The sequence below is a fragment of the Centruroides sculpturatus genome, unplaced genomic scaffold (genome assembly GCF_000671375.1).
Source record: "Centruroides sculpturatus isolate CEXI.00-Female unplaced genomic scaffold, Cexi_2.0 scaffold1041, whole genome shotgun sequence".
NCBI lineage: Eukaryota > Metazoa > Arthropoda > Arachnida > Scorpiones > Buthidae > Centruroides > Centruroides sculpturatus.
This window is the reverse complement of record NW_019385153.1, coordinates 39,096-56,019: the sequence shown is the minus strand read 5'-3', so window position 1 is coordinate 56,019 and position 16,924 is coordinate 39,096. Positions and strand designations below refer to the sequence as shown.

General features: G+C 34.6%; 1 protein-coding gene across 3 annotated transcripts in view; it reads right to left on the bottom strand.

Moving 5' to 3' along the window:
• LOC111635532 (dachshund homolog 1-like) overlaps positions 1 to 16,230 on the bottom strand; it is a 107,082-nt gene extending 90,852 nt beyond the window's left edge. For 2 of the 3 annotated variants that reach the window (XM_023380520.1, XM_023380521.1), the window contains exon 1: positions 15,229 to 16,230. In XM_023380520.1, coding sequence (XP_023236288.1) covers positions 15,229 to 15,965 — 737 coding nt within the window. In that variant the 5' untranslated portion in view covers positions 15,966 to 16,230. The remainder of the gene's footprint in view (positions 1 to 15,228) is intronic. The other variant, XM_023380522.1, reaches the window with a different exon arrangement.
• Positions 16,231 to 16,924: the final 694 nt, after the last annotated feature.

Sequence of the window (16,924 nt, the reverse complement as noted above, 5' to 3'; positions counted from 1 at the left end):
TCGACACCCCTTTAACAATTCTGGTCGTGTGTCCGTAAATAGTCCAACCGATGATACAAAATGGGAATTTTAAATATAAATATCGATAGAGTTTCGAAGAAAAATATTAGGATTTCAACATGGATGGATCGCTATCGAGTCTATTGAATGTTGGGTCTATTGAAGTCCTCTTTCCTATCGAGTTTATCTGAACCGCCGGACTATTGAAGCAACTATTAGCCTCTTACCAAAGTCGTGCAGCCATTACGACTTCTCTTCTTTCCAATTAACAATTACAAGCTATTTACGTCATTGAAATGATCGAATTATTACGACTGAACTTACCGAAATTTTTACCTCATTAAAACTATCGAGACTATTAAAACTGATGGGAAATTAATTGTTTAATTTAGTCCATTGAAAACTATTGAAAGAACTGCAGCATGGAAACTCTACTGGGACAGTTGGAGTTACTGAACTGTTGAAACTATTGAAAGTAATCTGACTACGTCAATGGGGTTGTTGATATTGACGCCTGTAACTGAACTTTTGAACATCAATGTGTTCAAACTTGCTATTCTTAACATTTGCAAGACACTTAATCATATTTAAATTCGTTTTTAACTAAGTATAAACCACTCGAATTTTATTCTTATTAATAACAATAAATGGAGTTTACCCGCTCTAAGCGGAAAAATTCGATTTTTTTTTGGAAAATATTATAAGCTCGTATATTATGCAGAATCGAAAAACATTTTCGTTGTAGTACAAACGAATCGATAAATGAATAATCGGGAAATTATTAAAGACAAACATTACCTTGCATAACAGCAACTAATGATATTGTAACATCACTGAAAACAATATCGATCTATTGATATTAAAATAGTCGAAAAATTATTTCTTAAATGAAATTTTAGCTAAAGAAAGACTTTTAAAATAAAATTCTATTCGATCAATTTCTATCAGAAAACAGTTTCGTGTTAGAAGATAAAATTATGGTTTATTGATTAAAACAACGCATCTTTTATTTATAAAATTCCATTAGAAACGTTGGGGGAAAATATTTACAAATCCAGCATCGTATACCTTTTATATTTTTAAAATCTATATTCCTATTTTTAACTTGTAAGTTAGCTTTTATTCAATTCTCCTTCCTCTATAGTACATTATTGGCCTATCATAAGAAAGAGCTGTCACAGCGTACTCGCACGTTTGACTTTTCTTTTTCTTTTTTTTTTAAACTCCCTGCATAATTAATTTATAAATAAATCGAATTCAACAGAAAATTTATAATTAGAAATAAATTATATATTTTATTTTAGTGTTTAAAATATATAAATAGTTTTAAGAAGGAGGATGTTTTAAGTGGGTCGAACAAATTGCATTTCTTGTTTAACGACTTTTCTTAAAGACAAACCGCAGTGGAACGTGAAAGACCTATGTTTTTAAGGCTTTAGAATCCGAAAGAGAAAGAGGGGAAGAAGGTCAAAGGTTAGGTAGAGAGGGCAGTTTTGATTTGAGCTAGATAGAGAGCTCTGTTACAGTTTAGAAGGTGTAGGGCGCTATCAAATTGGTGTCTCCGTTTATTTGGTATGTCAGTATGGTATTTCTCATGCTGTCATAAATAAGCTAAACATGCAGTCTATCCCTCGTGTTCTGGTTATTGTACTCTAGCGTTGACACATGTATACTGTACTTAAAAATAACAACAATTTATGTCACTCGTCTTAATAATGATATTTAATTTTTCACGTGAACAATTTAACTAAAAACTGATTTAATATTCCATTGTTGACATTTTAACTCCCTCTCTTACTCTTACTCTTTTTTATCTTTTCCATCATTTCTCTCAATAAAAAAAAGGGGAACACTTTGAAGAAAATTATTAAAGACGAATTCGTGTTCAGAGACGAACAAATTTTCCTAGTGAAGCAAACATGACAAAGAATTAATCTTTTTTTTTTCTTAAGGAAGCATTCCATGCTCAAAAATGATTCTTCCCTTCTTTTAAAGCTTTTTTTTTATTATTAGTTTTTAGAACGGTCAACATAATTTTATATGAAACAATCACCAATTTTAAATTAAAATAAAGTTTCTTTTCAATTTTAACAAAAGCGCAAAATAATAGAATGTTTTTATATATTTAGAACATTGTATAGGCCATAGGAAAATGCAAATTAAAGCGTAATTAACTGAAGTGTAAAGAAAAACCGCAGTGAAATATGAAAGGCCTATCTCTTATAGCCTTAGAATCTAAACGAGAAAGAGGGGAAGGAGGTCAAAAGTTAGGTAGAGAGGTCATACTGATTTGATACAGATAGTAAGAAGAGTGCTACAGTTAGAAGTTGTTCGATGCTATCAAAGTAGTAGTGTCTCTCGTGTAAAGGTTTTTAAGAGCAACAAATGCAACTTTTTTCTTTATTTTTTTAGATAAATTAAAACTCATTTTATTTATTGGCATTTTCTTATCTCTCGCAAAGGAAATCTGCACACACACAAACACACACACACACACTTCATCGGAAAATTCTTTTAGAAGTTTTAACATTCTCTTCTGACCGTCTACACTTTATAAAAAGTATTTATCGATAGTAATTAAACTCTTATGAATACTTTTTATATTCTTAATTCGCTTTCATATGTTTATAATTGAGTAACTCCTTTTTCCCCACAATATTTTCATTGTTTGAAGCCGTTTACTTTAAAACTTTTCTAAAGAAATCTAGAGATAAAGATGCTACCTAATTACGAAAGAGATTTTTGGGGGTTAAATAGGAAGATTCGCCCCCATTTTTTTCGTGTTTTTTATGTATTCACCCATCGTTTGGCAGGTAATTTCGAGACTCGAACTTGATCTTTGAAAACTTTTTTATAAACTCAATTATCAATTTAGAAGATAATTAAGATGCTTCTTATTAAACTTTCCCCTTGTAAATCTCAAGTTTAGAAATATATAATCTATGTTAATAACGTTTGAAGAGTGTACTTTTTAACGTGTGTGTTTATTAAAGAAAACTGATGTTTTTATAGAAATATTTACACATTAGAATTGTCTAAAATGAGTTGATGTTGTGTTTTTTTAGGAGAGTATAATCCCTAGTTTAAAGAAACATACCAGACATTCCTAGGGAGAGAAGTAGATTTCGCTATAAAAATCATAGGGCGTGATCCCCTAGAGACACGAACAACTTATAATCACCTGTAAGCAATATACAGCTAAATGTATACAGGTGTGGACATCGTAATGTAGTTCCATTTACTAAAAACTTCTTGGGGATGCTTAATAATTTTAATAAACCATAATAAATATGGGATACCTTTAGGAGTGTTTCCCAAATGGCCGCGAGGGGCGCTCGCTTCTCTCCACCAGTCGTGACGAAGTTGGTTAAGGGATGCCACCCAAGGGCCTCTTACTTCCATGGTTGAAGTCAATTCTATAGCATCCGCCTCGGAGGCCGGCCTTTGCAAACGTCCAGCCATGTTTAAATTTGCGGATAAAATTGTTTAAAATGGCACCCGTCTCGAAAATGATCAACTTTAATAAAGTCGTCAACACCGTCTTTTGGGATATTTCGAGACTTTCAAAGGACTCGATCTTCCCCAATGGCCGAAAGTTTATCGAGTTTGTAACGTGGGTGGGGATAGGCTCTTCGTTTCTCGGAGTACCACAGACGGACGCAAACGAGCAAAAGGGGGACAACGAATCACGCCTGCGTCGCTTGGGGAACCCACTGACAACAGACTCCAGAGTACAAGATGGATGAAGATGAATTTAGCATTCTCTGTTTGTTGTGTTTCACGAAGGCACCGATCACAATAGGCACTCAATCAGGACCTGGTTCTGTGCCCACTGTCTCCTTGTCCGAGTGAACTGTCGAGGTAGCGTCACCACCCAAGAGAAGATTGGACAATAACACCGCAGATGGGACAGGTTTTTTTCTCTTTTTGATAGTGTGCCGAGGCACGTCATCCCGTGTGATAGTAAAACATGTCAGCCCACATAGGAGATTTGCAAAGAACAGGAAATCTGTAAGAAAAGCGACATCTGGATCGCGCTTACACTCATTACAAGTTTGCACCATTTCTGGAATTGTTAACACAACTTTGGTCTCGCTACAAACGCCAAGACGTTGGAATCACCCTCGGGCATACAAACACTTTTTCGGTATTATTTTATATGAATAATTACTTTAAAGGTATAAAGGATATCAAAGAGTAAAATCGCCATTTAAAACAGCGTTCTTTGCACTTATCTAAACTATGACCCCAATAAATTCTCTCTCTCTGGACATTAAAGCAAAAATAGATGCGATGATAACCATTTTAATGTTCTGATGTTTGTTGATGAACGAAGTGCCAATCGTAAAACTAAAACGTATGAAGGTTTGCATACAAATTAAACGTTGATAAAATTCAAAGTACATTTCTAAATGACAATAAGACAAAAGTCACGTTTGCCATTAAAGTAACATTTGGTCACACCGTAAATTAGATCTTTATAATTTTACTATTGCTCATGAGGAGGCCTGAAGCTATTTGTGTTGCGAGCGCTCAGAAAACAATACATAGAATACAAATTACAAAAATCATTGTAAAAATATTATTTTTTACAGGATATTTTTTCAGCAAACAGAAATCGACAAACAAATATTCCTGCTGGAGTAAAGAATAATAATAATATAAAAAAAGCCGCTATATTCAACACTTCACGGACAGGGAACTCGCTATTGTCGTCTTGTATTGGACTAGTTTGACACCGGTCAGATGTGCCGCTTTTTCTTGCCCCCTCCAAACATGACGTCGGTATCGAGAAAAGGAAAAGATCCAACCGGGCAAGTGCCGTCACCTGGACCTTGCTAAGCCTATTTTACGCTACTTGACGTAACAAACTAGATGCGTTCTGAAACGTTAAGGACAGCTTAGCTACTCCGAAGAGGGTGATTTCAATAGCAATGTGGGATTTTGCTCCAAACGGGCAACTACTTGGCTTCTCTTGTTTAAATGGCGTTAGGGATTAAGCCGGATAGAATGGAAGGAATGAGAATCTGGAATGTTGGCGGTTTATTGAGTAAGGGGAGTGTATTACTTCGATTGTACTGAAACAGATTTTTTTCTTCTCTATTTTTTTCAATACTCACAAAGCCTAGTAGTTCTAATAGATGTCAATTTTAAACGTTACCTATCACCGGAAACCGACAGATAAACACACCAGGAAAATCTATAATATTATTTCTGCAATAAAATATATTCAATTATATAGATATTGTTATAGTATTTACTCAAATTCTATACGTTATAATTAAATCGTAGCATATGTCATTTTCTATCTACTGGATAACATGTACTGTACATTGTTGTTATACTTAACGTTATATCAGATAAATATATTGGAGTATGGATTGTACCAGATAAGTAAATATACCGACTAATTGTATAGATTATAATTGTACCAAGTAGATATAACTTATAGATAATATTTATGCCAGGTAATAAACTGTATGCAATTATTATTGTACCATCTAATTTAATTATTGCTGTACCAAAAGATATTATTACATTAGTTTCGATATCCCTGTCATATATCGTTAGTGTATTGGATCAAATAATTAGATTTTATCATTTATTATTAGTATATAAATAATATGTGCTGTACCAGTGTTTATCGATATAATTAAATTCGACTACTTGTTGTCTCGTGTTCTTAAATTGTATCGTGTGTATCGTACCAAGTACTTAAAATTAAATCGTACATTTATTGTTATAAGTACTATCATATAATTCTATCAAACCGTAGATTATTGTACCACATAAACAAATGGAGGGTAATCGAGTTGTACCATTGTTACAAGGCATAATTAAATTGCGCCAAGTAACAAAACAAAACTATTACATCGTCTTAATATCTTATCGAATAGATTTAATCGCGGATAGGAACGTTTATACAAAATACCAAAAATAATAGACCATAGTTTAGATAATTGAGAAGGAGAGCGAGCAATATAAGGAAATTAATGTTAGAAAATTGAGACAAGTTACTTTATCTATAGCAACCTATAGAGGGAAAGGAATTGCCAATAGAAGAGAAAGGTTCCCACGACAACATATGGCTTTGTTGAAATCATTAAGACTGTTAAATTCCATCTAGCCTTTGCTTATTCTAACAGATATAAAGATCGATGAGAAAGGACGAAAAGACAGTTTGTATCACAGCCTGTTGCTGAGTAGAGGGGGGTAGAAGCGCCGGTTGGGAGGGTAAAAATACTTTAATCGTTTCTTTCTATTTACAGTCTCCACTTTCTTAGCTGGGGTTCTGGCTGCAGGCTGTTTAATGCTTCCACTAGTGTCTCTGTCCCCACATTTCCTGTGGTCTATTGTCGAACGGCAATGTACTCTTTCTGCATACAGTGACAGTATTGTGTCAACTCTGCTTCTTCATTGCTGATAATGTGTAGGCGAGAGTAATCAATCCTTCCAGGCCTTTCTAAGCGCTCCACTGTTGTTTTCCATAGTTTAAAGTTGAATGTGGATTTTTCTCTTAGGAAAAAAAGAATAAGTAAACTCATATATATATATATACATATATCGTAACGCTCGAGAAAAAAAGAATCTCTGTCGTGGATTGTTTCTAATGTAGTTTTAATGTAAACAGTTGACTCGCTTCGTTTTTATTTCAAATTAAAGGATTAATATCCGAAAATTAGTTATCCTATTATAATAATTAGATATAAAAACTTGTTTTTTTTTTCAAAACTTAAACTTTTCCAACATCGTTCCTACCGTTAAGTGATATAGAAAAATAGAACATCTCGTTGTTTGAGTTGTTAAACTTAATCATTTTTGTTTTTTAACTCTAAAATATTACTTTTTTATATATTTTTAACGAAGTCTTTTTTAAAAGTTCAAAGTATTAAGCTCTTATTTAAATTAATTAAAGACATAAATTCTAAATTTTATAGAAATCTTTATTGGTTGCTATACTTTCTCGTTCCAGCAATTATCGAAATAAAACTAAAGTTTATAATTATAGCATTATTGCGAAGTTCAGTTAAAATATCCTAAAATGTAGGCCTTTGCTACAGAAATGTCCTTCATTATAATTCAGCGTGATCACATTAAGCTATGGATATTTTAGAAATGTAACAATGTAATCTGAATATTATGATTTCTCTAAAAGGTCAGTAGACTTAGGCCTTATAGATCTAAGCGTTAATTCTAAAAAATCATATAAAGTTTCTAAAAATACATAAACACAATTAGTACTTAAATGATAATTTACTACCCTACGTAGCAAGTTAGTTAATAAAATATGGCCGTAATTCATTATAAGAATTATACCACATGTGACCTAAGTGCAATCATTTTATCATCTCTAGTCTAGATGATAGAAGAGAGATCACAAAGTGAGATTAGAAAATGGTAAAAATCAGCCGATACAAAAAAGACTTTTTTGGAAGAGCAACAATGGGGCTCCCTATCATTTCAATGATTTAACATAATGAAAATATTGATATTTTTGAATGTATAAGTTAGTAAAAAAAGGACCTCACACAACGACTAGAAGCATTTGTTGGTTTTTCGTGACATCGATTACCGCGAAGAAATAATTGAATCAAGCAGTAGATTTATGAATGGACAGTGAAACACAGTTCGTGGAGGGGGCCACACAACTTTATCTTCGACTAAAATCGTGATGGTATGAACCGACGTGATGATTCGCATGTAGAAATCCTCATTACGTCTTCGGCCAACAGGGACAGTGATTTGTGTCGCTTTAGTATCTACAAAACTTCGTGTAACTCCACACATGCCAACCTTCCACTTTTCGTGCCTCTAGTTATAGGTACTGTGGTACCACGCTCTAACGTCTTAAACCTAAACGAAAGATTATAATTCGGAGAAGAGTCGTAAATTTTCTCTCGACTGAGAAAAAAATAACGAATTAGCTATCTTCTGCTGTCAACGAATTGCTCAAAATGCCCTCACACACAATTAAATGGCCTACTCGACGAGGCCTACACAACTTCCATTAAAAAATATTTCTTCTCGGCTATTTTCTACTTATAAGATTTAAAATTACACTTCATACATTGTAAAAAAATATATATATATATATTGTTTTGAAATTTATCAAAGACGGCCTATAGATTTAAAAATAGAAAAATCGCCATGTTGATAAGGTTCTTTAAAGTAAATTACAATCTCAATGAAAGATGAACTCGAATATGATCGTTTTTTCCCCCTAGTTTTAAATGAAATATGAAGATAAATCGTTTGTCAAGCGAGGAAAATTTAAAGAAATTTAATTTTAAAAAATTAGGTATTTGGTAAAATTTCGTTAATAAAACTAGGCCTACCATAAAAAAGTTACACATACAATCCAAAAGAGTCGGTTTGTAAAAAGCTGGAAACGTAACATTTTAGTACATCCGAACTGCCAATTTGGTGTAAAATGCTTGAAAGATAACTACTATTCTTCCCCGTTTAAAGTGCATTTTAGCATCTATACAAAGTGTTGACAGACAAAAACAGGTAAGTCTATAAACCTCGTTACAATGTGCCATGCTTAGTGACCGCCTCCGACTGGAGCGCAGTCGATCGCTTGCCAACCCCATGTCTGCTATTGTATGGGCAAACACTGTTCCAGCTATACTATTATAGCATCATATCCCGACGGGACAGTTAACTGACGTCATATAGTCCCATCATACATTGCGGGATCCAAAGTGGCACGTGCGATGGACTGACATTTTCACCCACGTTCGTTGTAGACCGGGTCGAGTTTAATGAACATCCCAGTCCTCCTTTCGATCTACAGACTAATATCTCGGATTTAAGTCGCCATTAGAGTTATTTATACCAATATAAAGATGACACTCTTTATGATTGGTAACGATTATTAATAATCGGCTCACGTGTACAGAACTTAACTCAAAGACGAAACCTGGCCACGACTCAACAGAGGCCACGCCAGGTAGTCCTCCCGGTCTTTGCTCTTTCCAATAACTATTTGACCTCTATTGACCAGCCGCCATGAGTTATAAAACCTGAAAATTTTTAAAGAAAATGACATCTGCTCCGCCATTAAAAACCTTTCATTAATTGGTTTGTGATATTTTTGCCATGACGTTTTAAAACCGGGTTTAAATTAAAACGTGTACGGCATTTTTCAATTATTATTTGACCTCTTGGATAGTAAAAAATGAATTATAATACCTGAAAATGTTATGAAAATTTCTCTATTAATACATAATTAAATTCGAATATTTTTCTACCATCTTATGGAGGACGTTTTAAAACCAGATTTCAATCCGACTTTCTGATTTTCTTTAACTTATTTCGATTAATTCAAATAAATTATAAAACGTGAAATTTTAAAAATTTATCTACAATAAAACATTGACGTAACGAGAAGATCGGATTTTTTTTTTCTTCTGTATACGATGCTCTGGAAAACATCTTTAAATCAGGCATAAATTAGCTTTTAAAATACATTTTTTCAATCAAAATTTAACTATTTTAACGAGCAAAGATGACATAAAAGTTTCGAATATTATCAATTACAACCGTTACTTTAACGGTTCAATGGTTTAAATCAAGATTTTCATATACCAATATTGTTACGCAGGCCGTTCCAAAACAGGATTTTAAAGTAGCGCTTGTATAATATAGATACGAGGCGAATTTAAGCGATTTCGGGCTCGAATTTCGTATACGTTTGTATGACGAGAGCAACATTTCTCCCAATATACAGTGGTAATATGCAGAGACTTTCAGTACATTTGATCATACTTAGCTTGCTAATGAGATATACTATAGCACAACTTCCAACTTCACGCTTACACTGCATTCGATTTCACAGGTCATTAAAAATTTCTCCTAGTGAATAAGCTGACACGTTTTAACACAGGCGTGACAGTTCATGGTGATAAATTCTACCGAAATACAGCATAATGTGTCTTGTCTTCTTTTACAACCATAAAAGGATTGAAAGCTGAGTCTGCTGCCTATTTTTAAGATCTTATATACTTAATTATCCTTAAAAGAATCGAGAAAAAACATTCTTATTTTGATGTACAAGGATACAAACCGTTCTGGTAGCGAATTTCAATTTAAAATTTTCTCTTATGTATCGGCTAGATTATATTGAAATTCCTAAAGTAATGAATTGTTTTAGCTTAAAACTATAGTTTTTTAAATTCGTTAACACAATAGAAAGTTCGATCTAAACGAACATTCCAACAGTTCCAAAAGTAGTTTGAATGGAATAAAGAATTTACAATGACCATCAACTTATTCTCTTCCATCACTAAAAAGATCTTTCAGGCGATTTTTTCAAATATTTAATGGTATAAATTACACACTCAACTCTTTTTCGACTCGGTAAATTTAACAGAAAACCACGCTACTTTCTCTCATTCCTAATTATTTGACAAAAGAATTCTTTTTCGCCACGATGAATTTCGCACATCTTTCCCAGACATGAAAACCATCTTGAGACAAAAGAATGGTTATTAAAAGAGAGAGAAAGAGAGACAGAGAGAGAGAGAGTGAGTGAGTGTGTGCGTATGTGTGTGTGTCTGTGTGTGTGTGTGTGCACACATACACACTAAGGGGGATATTGTAGGCACGAGGCTATTAACCTTAGTCCCCTAGTATTCCGACGATGTGTTCAGAAAGGGAAGAAGAATGGAAGAGGGGTAGAACAGTTTCTCCATGTTTGTTGTACTCATGAATGATTATTCATCTTTCAGAAAGGAACAAAGAAATCACTTTACTTTGACCTTACTCTATACCACCCACTGACTACACGTGATGTAGTTCATCAGATTTTTTTTTCCTAATAAGTTTTATTTTTGAACTTGTCTAAACTTTAAAATTCATAATCCGAAAATGAGTATCGTTATGATAAAACTGAAAGGAATCGAGTATTAAAGAACATTTTCAAAGTGAATTTGTATGAACTAAATTGTGAAAATAGAATTATTTGTTATTATCGACATTATTATTTATTTAAACAAGATAATGTTAAAGGCCTATTTTTGGAGTTTTTATAAACAGGAACTAATTTACAAGATTAGAAGAAACACCTATTAATTAACATATTGTACTTAGCGATACAATGCTTTAATGATACACATGTTTAGGGGGTGTTATGAGTCACTTTATAGTTCTATGGTCAAAAATTGTTCTAAACTAATAAAGATGTTTACATCACCCAGAAAACCCTTCAAAAATTGACTTAAACGTTCGTAGAATCGAGACGAATCTTTTGAAAAGCATTGCTTTGTCGGCATACAACATGTCATTAGCACCGAACAATAAATTTATCCTGTTATTCCTTATGTTATCCTTAGGCCTGTCAAAAAACAATACATCCACAACTCTATTAACACGTCATAATTTCGATTCATCTAATGTTATTACGACTCGTTAATCCTTATAAAAATTTTATATTTACAGCATGTTTTACGAAGGATAAATGTAAGAATATAAATAAAAAATTAACACGTAAAATTTTTATATTAATGTTGTTTGTTAAAAAATTAAATAATAATTAATAAATTAAGTTCTAATCTATAATAGGCCTTGATAATTTTATATATTTATAAACTTTCTGTATGATTTTCGAAGCCTACAAGAGTCGTATAGATCCATATAAATTTCATTTAGCCTTACGAAACCTTATTTTGTCGCTTCGTCATTCTATATTAATTTCTCTTTAGTTTAAGATTTAAAACTGAATGTAAGCCTTCATGCCTGATTAACGGTTAATTATAATATATAAATAAAATTAAATGTCTTAAATTCATTATTTATCAAAAACTAAAGCCTAAAATCAGGCTAAAATTTGTTAGTTATTTTTATATCTATAATATAAAGCTATCTTCCTACTATTTAGCATTAATACTTCAAGTTTGGTTAATCTTCTAGGCGGCAATTTACGTTAGGCCTGAGAAAATAAGGCTACAAACTTATACGTTTTTGTAACCTTAACATGAAGTCTCATTTGTATAATCATATAAGCATTCTTTCAAGTTGTTAATTTTAATCCTGTTTAGAAAAATGTACTTCAACTAGATTAAGTTCGCAAGTTTAAGTTGATTCTCCTGCTTGTTTAGTGTTTAAAAGGAGCATAAATAATTACCTTTAACTCTAAATTATATATTGAGATATTAATTAACGTAGGCCTAAGCTAAAACGAGACATCTTCATTAGTTATAGCAGAAGAGAGGCGTAGAATAAGTAAAATCAATGTCCTTTACGCTACAACGCAACGATACATAAGTAATGGCTGTTTTCAATTAAGAATTTTATATTTCTTTCTACATTTTAAATGATAAAAATTCATTTCTTTGTCATTCTTTTATAGAACAATTCAATTTCTACGCGTTTGGATGAACTTAATTAGCTGCAGAAGAAGAGATCCCCTTCTCGAAATAGCCTATAGAAGTCGATTTCACGAAAGTGAAACGGTTTAAAAATTGAAAAAATAAAAAAAAAATCTAACGTAAAATGCGCGTGAAAGAGATATAATTACGATGTTTCTAAAGAAAAGTGAGGAAAAAAGAAATATATAAGGCAAAGGTGTAAGCCTTTAGGTAAAAGGCCAATGAAGTGTATCGTCAGAGGCCGACATCTAATAATTGGTCCTGCAACCGTCCATCGTAGACACTATCCATGGACAGAAATTACAGTATACATAATGACCATAATTACACGTTTAGACGGGTTGGTTTTTGCAGATGACGCACCCAGATAAAATATTGTGTTTCTAATGGAATGTCTAGCTTGAGAGAAAAATAAAAAAGTAACCCCCCTTTCCAATACCCTATTTAATTCTGAGTTCCAAAGTTTTTAATAGTTTAATCGAAACGGGACAGGATTTTTAACAAAGCATTGTAAGATTTCTGTACTGAAGTACTTAATTGTAGCTAATATCACTTATCTATCTACAGACGGGGATGAGAAAAATTCTACCAAAATAAATAGTTTCTTTTTTACTATTTTAATATGATAAGCATTAATAAAGTGAAGCAAACACTACTAAAACAAATTTTTTAATCTTACTCCATCAATCTTAAAACTATATTATAAATTTATAGAATACACTAGATCTTTTAAACGTTTATAGCAACATGCAAAACACTTTTTAAAATTTTACGGAATGAAACAAAACCTCTGTGAAGTTTCAGAGAACGGAATATACTCTATTAAATCGTTGAAGAGAGAAAGAATGCCTAAGATTTCATTAAAATGGAACAAATTCCATTAAAAAGTTAACGCAATAGACTCTACCCATTACATTGATACAGAATGAAAGAAACCTTCCAAAATTTTACAGAACGAAATATATTCCATTAAATGAAACAAATCTCTTTAAAATCTGTCTAGGATATTGCAAACCTTCAGTAAAAGTTTACATAAAAGAGCACCCCTGACTAAACTTTTATAAAATGGCAATTTTACGAAATAGATAAAAATTGACTAAAAGAAAGCAACTTTAGTAAAATTTGACTAGAAAAGAACAGAATTCTCTTGAATATTATAGAATAAAAGAGCTGCGCTAGATTTTCTCACACCATTGATTGTGGATGTGAAAGTGGTCTTGCCATTGTCCACAAGTGCCGGACAGTCACTCATCACGCTCTCACGATGACGTGTTTAATATCTAGCGGTTAGCGATCCTCGTCACGAACCTTTAGCGAAGTAAATAGCGTTTAGAAACGTAAAAGCTTCTGGTTGAAAGATCTTTTCAGCATTCGGAGATTTTCTATTCGAGCAAACAATCGTTCGAGTCGAAAAGCGGTAATTAAAAGCGAATTCCACAAAACGGTCGAACAGTTTGGGTATTTTATATTCTTTTTTAATTCGCCACTTTGAAAAAACATTTGGGAGAAAATTCTGCCCGGAATGGGATTAAGATTAAGATTAAGAAGAGGGATGTAATAGAGCTAAGCGTTACAACGACAGATGCTTTCTATCGCGTGACCAGACGTTGAGATTTGTCGAAGCATCCCCCTTTAAACGTTCTCTCTTCTTCATTGATTCTCTTGTTTTCTACTCTTTCTAAACCGCTGATTGATGCTTTTTCCACGAATTTACACGAATTTCGTACTAGAAAAGTCGATGGTGAGTGGAGAGGATTGATTGGATTTCTAATAAGGACTCCTGCGGGATAATTTTATTTCCTCCACTTTGGTTATATAAAGCCACTTCGCTTATTTAGATAACATTCGTATTAGTTTAATGAAATCTTGGGAATTCCGCTCTTTTAATTGAAATTATACTCGTTTCGCAGCTACCGGAGCGGCACTCCACGCTTTAAAACACCTCTAAATTTATTTTCTCTAATTCATAAAACCTTCCTGCACTTCTAATTAAACGTTATATCTATCGCCAACACCTTTATGTTGCCTAAACAATCTCTTTTTATTCTAAAAATATATCTTAAACCTGTTAGCGCTGTTGGGAAGATAGAAAATATTTTGATTTGATTGTAAGAGATCAAGGGAAGTTAAAAAATTAATTTTTTTCGTAAGTAACTACGCGCTTTATTTATTTTTTCAGATATTGGACTATGTTCTCATTTGTTTTCGGAACGATGCTAATATGATTTTATGCGCTATTATTAGTGAGAGGAAGTGTTATCTGGTTATATATAGAATGCCAAGTAAATGGAGTTAAAAGGACTGCTTAGGGCGCCATCTGCAGTTTAAAATTGATACAATACCCCAACAGAACTAATCTACTCTAAGTTGAGAAGAAAAAGGACCACTTAAAAAGTTTTCCAACTTAAATATCGAGTGTATTTACTAGCTAAAACAATATGTTTTAGCTTAATTTGTGGTTGTAGCTTTATGCTATTGCAAATGTTAAATTGGTTAACTAGTTTAGAAGACAGTTGTAGGTCTAAATGATGAGAATTTTGTGGTTTGGAGGGTGGCGGAGTGGCAAAAGTAGTAAATTTTTAGTTAGTTAGGAAGGCGGCCGGTTGCAGAAACTCAACTTCGTGCGGGACATCGATCAAGAGCTCGCAACCGGTCGTCGGGGTGCTTTAGCCGAGTGTGTTGACAACGAGACAACGTGTTCGAGTGAAACAAATCTAAACACGGTTCTCCCCCCTGACTACACCGCACCGGTGAGAGTAGGAGCAGAATATTTAGTCTTAAAGTCGGGCCTAGTCGCGTTAAGATCGAGGTTACGGTTAACGACGCGTAAAATCGAATAAAAATCGAGGCAACTTACCTGGCAGTCGTGCAGTCTTTGTAGAGAGAATCGAAGTCCTTGCAAGACAATAGTTTGCAGCGGTTGACACCCGGTTGTATGGCACCTAGACCCCTCAGAATTCTTACTTGCTCCACATTACAGACGATGGGTGTAATGTCTAGTCTCTTAAGTTTTGTATAAACTGTGTGAAGTCCTCCTACCAGATGTTTGAGGAAAAGTTCGAAGGCTTGCGGTAGACACAGCAGATATTCACCATTGACTAAGAATGCAGCCACTTTAGCTCCTCTGTAGTCAATGAGACGACAATCGTTGGCCGTTGCGTCTGTAGTAAGTCCAGGCGGGGAGGCCGTGTGAATTCGGCCACCGTGAAGTCCGTAGCTGTTCACTTGACTCGGTCCACCCGGTCGAGGAGCCGTCAGACCCAAGGGGAGTGGTTCCAACGGATGTTTGGGTCCACAAGCGGATAGGGCACCCGCCGAAACGATACCGGGCGCGTAAGACTTGGCCACTGACACGGCAGGAACGGCAGATCCCGGAGATCCAACAGGTGAGGAACGATTTGCCCCGATCACCTGGCTGCCCGCTCCCTGTAAGCCTGCCATAGAAGTAACAGGCTTGGGGCTCGAACCGGCCAAGATTTGGCCAGAGTCACCGGGCAACCCGCTGCTGTCCGGGTTAGGTGATGTCTGCAGCGACTGAGGAGATGACAAATCGCCCGATGGTGAGATAGTACCCTCCCCACTACTCCCATCCATGGCCACTGCCAGAACTTTAAAGCTGTGTTCGACCGGACGAGTTCCTCCGTGTATATCTTTAGCGAAGCAGAGTGGACGGCCGCCCAAAGCCTGTCTGCAGTCCCCTCACCACGCTGTCGATTATGCCGACTCCTCTTTGTGTGGCTACGATCCCCCGTCCTGCCTGTTACAGAACCCGGCTGGGGAAAGAGACGGGGGTAGACAGAATCGGGCTGTCTCTCTCCCCGCACCTCTCAGCCAATGGCAGGCCACTTGCATCACTGCTTTTCGTTCCGCACAATGCGCGCGTGGATTTTTTAACCGCAGATCGTCGGTGCCATCTCCGGAACTACTTTCACCGGTGGCAATCTGGATCGGCCCCTCTGGTGCTGCCCCCTCGCGTCCAAAGACGGTAAGACATTTTTCCTATGTTTATCTCTCGCAAGCTTCTCCTTCTCTGTCCGTAACGTTTTAAAAAATCGTTTCGGCCTAACTAAACCAAAACTAACGCAACTTTTAACAAAAATTGACTCTCTTGTCCTTTATCCACTTGTAAAAATTCTAATTAAGCCAGCGAATGGTCGGAATATTTTTTTTTTCTTCCCTTCAACTTCTCTCTTCTCCTCTTCTTCCCTGCTGATAGTTTTAGACAAATCCCCTTTAATGACGGGATCTGGGCAACAATTAACAAAACGTTAAACGAATACAGAAAAAAAATCATAATTAATTATTTAGTTTGTCGATAATTTTATTAACTTTTTAGTGACTCAAAAGTGTTCAACAGTTGTCGAATGAGCTTTGTAGAGAGCTTTTTTTCCCGTTTCTATTCGAGAAGTAGATACGCGCTCGTTAAGACATCTAACACAAACAATGTTAATAGAGGGTTAATGTAGGTCCTATAGTGACCAGTGGGTAAAGTGGGGGGCGACGATTGAACTGATTTCAATTAAGGCACACCATTAGTCTATGTGATTAATAAT